At 40.8% G+C, this 4,889-nt stretch overlaps 1 protein-coding gene across 1 annotated transcript in view; it reads left to right on the forward strand.

Annotated features, from left to right (window-relative positions):
* The window catches only part of LOC101314806 (transcription factor UNE10-like), a 3,302-nt gene extending 522 nt beyond the window's left edge, over positions 1 to 2,780 (forward strand). The window contains exons 2-6 of the mRNA XM_004289751.1: positions 74 to 719; positions 857 to 961; positions 1,319 to 1,384; positions 1,979 to 2,329; positions 2,452 to 2,780. Coding sequence (XP_004289799.1) covers positions 74 to 719; positions 857 to 961; positions 1,319 to 1,384; positions 1,979 to 2,329; positions 2,452 to 2,544 — 1,261 coding nt within the window. The 3' untranslated portion in view covers positions 2,545 to 2,780. The remainder of the gene's footprint in view (positions 1 to 73; positions 720 to 856; positions 962 to 1,318; positions 1,385 to 1,978; positions 2,330 to 2,451) is intronic.
* Positions 2,781 to 4,889: the final 2,109 nt, after the last annotated feature.

Below are 4,889 nucleotides of genomic sequence, written 5' to 3' on the forward strand. Positions count from 1 at the left end.
TCCTCCTCTCTCTCTCTCTCTCTCTCTCTCTCTCTCTCTCTCTCAAACAACTGATAAAAGTTTGTATGCACAGGTCCGACTATGAAGTAGCGGAGCTGACATGGGAAAATGGCCAGGTGGCCATGCACGGCTTAGGTCTACCACGCTTGCCTTCCAAACCTCCATCTTGGGACAAGCCGCGCGCTACTGGTACTCTGGAGTCCATAGTCAACCAAGCCACCGGTACTAATTTGCCTCGGTTTTCCAAGCTTCCCTTTGATAACACCCTCACTTCTGCTACTGGCGGTGGCACTAATAACGAATTAGTGACCTGGTTTGATCATCACCGTAGTGTTGCCACCTCCGGTGCTCCCTCCAACACCGTGACCATGGACGCGTTGGTGCCTTGCAGGAACAACCAATCTGATGAACCAAACAGTAGCCATTTGATAGACTCTTTAGTTTCCGTGCCAGGAGTGCTCGGCAGTTCTGCAGGTACGGGCTTAATCAATGGGTGCTCCACCCGAGTAGGGTCGTGCAGCGTTGCCGCGGCCCATGGCGAGAACACTCGCCGCATGGAAAAACACGCGGCAAGCGTTGCACGTGTACCTTCTACACCCGAGTGGAACAGCCGATCCCCGAGCGTGAGCGGTAGTGCCACGTTTGGTCTGGATAGCCAGCAAGTCACACTTGATACTAAGGGAAGCGACCGTGACTCGGCTTGTCACAGTAGACTACAGGCAAGCTCCCACGCTTTACTCCTTGAATGAAGCGCAAGATAATGGATAATATAAGCTCTTTCTTCTCCTTTTTTTTTTTTTTTTTTTTTGTTAGATCAATAAATTAATATTTCGGGTTCATGTTTTTGTTCTTGAAGAGAGAGGCCAGCGATCAGGAGGAGAGAAAGAAGCGATGTACTGGAAAATCCTCAGTTTCCACAAAAAGGAGTAGGGCTGCTGCTATACATAACCAATCTGAACGAGTATGCTAGCTATCTCTCATATCACCAGCTCTTTTCTCAAACACGGTCTTCTCAATCCAATCATATCTGTTGGAATTTTCTTTTGTTAGGTATTCATGAACAATACTAGAGTCATATGTCTCAAGGTGAAACTATAGATGTTTCATGTTTAGAATCGATTTTCAGAGAAGATAAAAGTGGGATATTATATTATATTTATTTGTCTATATATATAATTAAAATAAATTAGCAGCACAAATGATTGAATTGCCCAACGATAGGGACCTATTTGACTTCAAAAATTTGGATTCAAACGATGGCGGAAGAGCATCTCGTATGTTAGTTTCTAATTATCTTTTTCTTTTTCTTTTTATGCAGAAAAGGAGAGATAAGATCAACCAGAGGATGAAGACGCTGCAGAAGCTGGTCCCAAATTCCAGTAAGGTATGATGTTCCAGCCGATCGGGTTTTGTATAGTTGAATAAGTATCAAATTGTTTGGGACAAATGAGACGAAATTTTCTGTTCATTTCATTTATATTCGGTCACACTCATATAATTGCCATTTGTTTCCAACAAAAAATGCCAATAAGCACTTGGAGTCTCATGTATTTCAATATGCATGTCCAAAACTGAGTCGGTGTACAGCAGTCTGATTCATAAGCAGCCATGGCTGCCAATTTTTGTGGTCCAAAACTTGAATGGATTTAAATGGCTGTGTGTTTTTGGTGAATTGAGTTGTTCTAATCCACATATCCAATTCACAAACAAGGTACCATTTGACAGGAGGGTTGTTCACTATGGGGACAACTACCTGCTTCTTTTTAACTGGTAGGGCATAATCTTAATTTTTTGGTGATTATTCCAAACAGCAGTAAATGGCTTTAATCTCTAGTAATAATATAAGGTTGTAACTTGTCAAGCTAAGATTATGGATCATAATGATCCTAAGTCTTATGGCTAGCGGATGTACTTACGGATCCAGTTCTTGATGTCATCTAATCCTAGCTCTATTTTGTTTTGATTTGAATCACTGCAGACTGATAAAGCTTCAATGCTGGATGAGGTGATTGAATACTTGAAACAATTGCAAGCTCAAGTCCATGTGATAAGCAGAATGAACATGCCAGCCATGATGTTGCCGATGGCTATGCAGCAGCAACTTCAAATGTCGATGATGGCGCCAAGAAATATGGGCATGGGGATTGGGATGGGGATGGGAATGGGAATGCCGGGAATAGGAATGGACATGAACAACATCGCCCTCCCCAACATAGCCGGAGTCCCTCCAGTTCTTCACCCAACTGCATTCATGGCGCCCATGACTTCATGGGATGGCTCTGCCGGAGGCGCTGATCCCTTGTCAGCATATCTTGCATGCCAATCGCAGGTAAGGTTTATATTTGTGTGTCGATCGTAAAATTTTATTTTACAGATCATTCTCTTGCCAAACGGTAATGCATCGTAAAATCTTTGAGAATAACATGATCATACGAACTCGATCTTTTGCAGCCGATGAGCATGGAAGCTTACAGCATGATGGCGGCCATGTATCAACAATTCCATCAGCAACCAGCACCATCACCATCTAGTTCTAAGAGCTAATACATACGAAGTTGAATTGCCTGCTAGCTATTTAGCTTGATATCTTGTATAATAAATAGCAAGGAATGTACGCATACAACTGAATTGGTTGGTTATGTCTTTTTTGGCCTAGTGTAAACTGAATATTGGTTTTCTTTTATCGGAACATATATACTGAACATACTACATGTACTTTTATCCATATAGTATGACTCGTGAGTCTTCCAGATTGAGGAATCATAATGAGTGGAACTGTGGGAGAATCGCAGCCCCGATTACAACATTGTTGCTATAATCCTATATTGGATCTATTAATCGTGAATTTAGTGTCGTTTGGCATCGTCTTATTCTCTGTTTTTCCATCATTTACTTGTCAAATTCACTTGACCACTTCAAACGCCTAGTTAAGTTTGAATCGCCGACGGATTGTTCACTGGCCACAATCTAACGATGAAAGTAGTGCTGATTTTGATAGAAAGCAACCAGATAGGGCCGGCATCTAACATGCAGTGTTTGCATGAAGATGAAACATATAAATGATTGGATGCTTATTTGTCAACTATATATGGATCAATATATAGGCCACCTCCGATATTTGTCAAAAAAAGTGTTCCATATTAATGTACCGTGAATGACTTTGGCCAGCTCATTTCTGTAGTTCGAAACATTGCCAGCTTGAAGTTGAACGTTCGCTTTTAGTTTTTCCTATTTCCAGTGATATATAGCTTCATTTTTATGGCAGTCGATCACCGGTTGCGACAGAACCTGGCCTAGCTAGCACCAATGTTCAGCATTAAGAATAATCGTTCGAAACTTGGGATCTAGATTTTGCACGTAGAGAACAGCTTTGATCATCTTCCATATATTCTTACTCAAAAGGTGGAGTAGGATGTATATTTGATCATGCATTCATGCATGTAGAACAGAAGATACAGATTTAAATGCTAGCTAGACCTGAGGGTTTGATTCTATAAAACTCGGTGCTGCATCGTGTGGATACTGCATCGTTTCAATTGCATTTTCCGTCCAGCTATTTTCTGCTAATCTCTTAATGAACTCACATTTTACGGTGTCAATCGCGTTGGTTAACCATTAGGTCATGGCTCACAGCTGACATATTTTTATGTCTCGTATTTGAGTGAAAACACCGTAAATTCTAAATCTGCTAAGTGATATATTAAATAAACAAAATATGGTATGTATGTGAATTATTTGGTATAATCCACAGCTCAAAGTACACTTTTTCTCCGATGACGACGTATTTGGCTTCTACTCGATCATCTAGTCTCTTGTTAAGGTATCTATTGAGATAAACGTCCAATTAATCCTGATCCTCAAATCCTTTTACGTAATAAGCCTTGAAGACTAAACCTAGGAGTCGATCACGTACTAATTAATTGGTAACAAAGCTCATACTGTACAAGCATTAAGACGCATCATGCATGGTACGTACTCAATTAAAAAGTATACGTCCATACGTAATTTGAGTGTCAAGAATTTCACTCTAATTGATACGAGGCTATACATGAACACAACGTCTATGCATGGGGACCCTAATAGACAATCTTGCTTCTTGCATATTTGCAATTAGTAGAACTCCACCAATAATAGCGGGGTTCTTGATGTGAGTGTGATTGCCGGCCACGTACAATCCTGACCTTTTCGAAAATGATAGGAGATAAGAACGTACTGCTTACTTAGGAGGTTTTAGGATACGTAGCAGGAATTGGGAAATAATTGGAGAAGAATGAAAACGCTTGGACAAAGAGATCACCACACACTTTATAAGTGAAAAATCTAGGTTTGTTTGGCTGCAAGGAGTTGTCGCAGTTGCAGTCGAGGGTCGAATCAGCTCCACTTTATATGCGTCATTTTCATAACAATACGCGGAATGATAGGTTTTTGTTTTGGCATTTGGAGCTGGAAACCAGCACACTGAACACATCTGGGTCGGTGCTGTACGTATGTGCTTGGAAGGATTATTGGTTCGTAGTTCTCATCTTCTATATATGCACTCACTACCAGGACAAGCACTTTAGCCGACGAAAAATTTTCGTCAGCCTGTTATCTTAATTCGTCGGCTAAGATCTTAGCCGACGAAGGCTCGTCGGCTATAGTGTCGTCGGGAAAAGCTCGTCGGTGATGACTTTAGCCGACGAAATTTTTATTTTCGTCGGCTATAGTCCCACAGTTAGCCGACGAAAAACATGTCGTCGGTTTTTTTCCCAGACTTTAGCCGACGAAACAATTAATATATTCGTCGGCTAAAGTGTGTAATAAATAATTAAAAATAACTATAGCCGACGAAATTTACTATATTTCGTCGGCTAACCTTAATAAAAAAATTTAAAAAAATAACTATAGCC

The sequence above is a fragment of the Fragaria vesca genome, linkage group LG2 (genome assembly GCF_000184155.1).
Source record: "Fragaria vesca subsp. vesca linkage group LG2, FraVesHawaii_1.0, whole genome shotgun sequence".
Classification (NCBI taxonomy): Eukaryota; Viridiplantae; Streptophyta; class Magnoliopsida; order Rosales; family Rosaceae; genus Fragaria; species Fragaria vesca.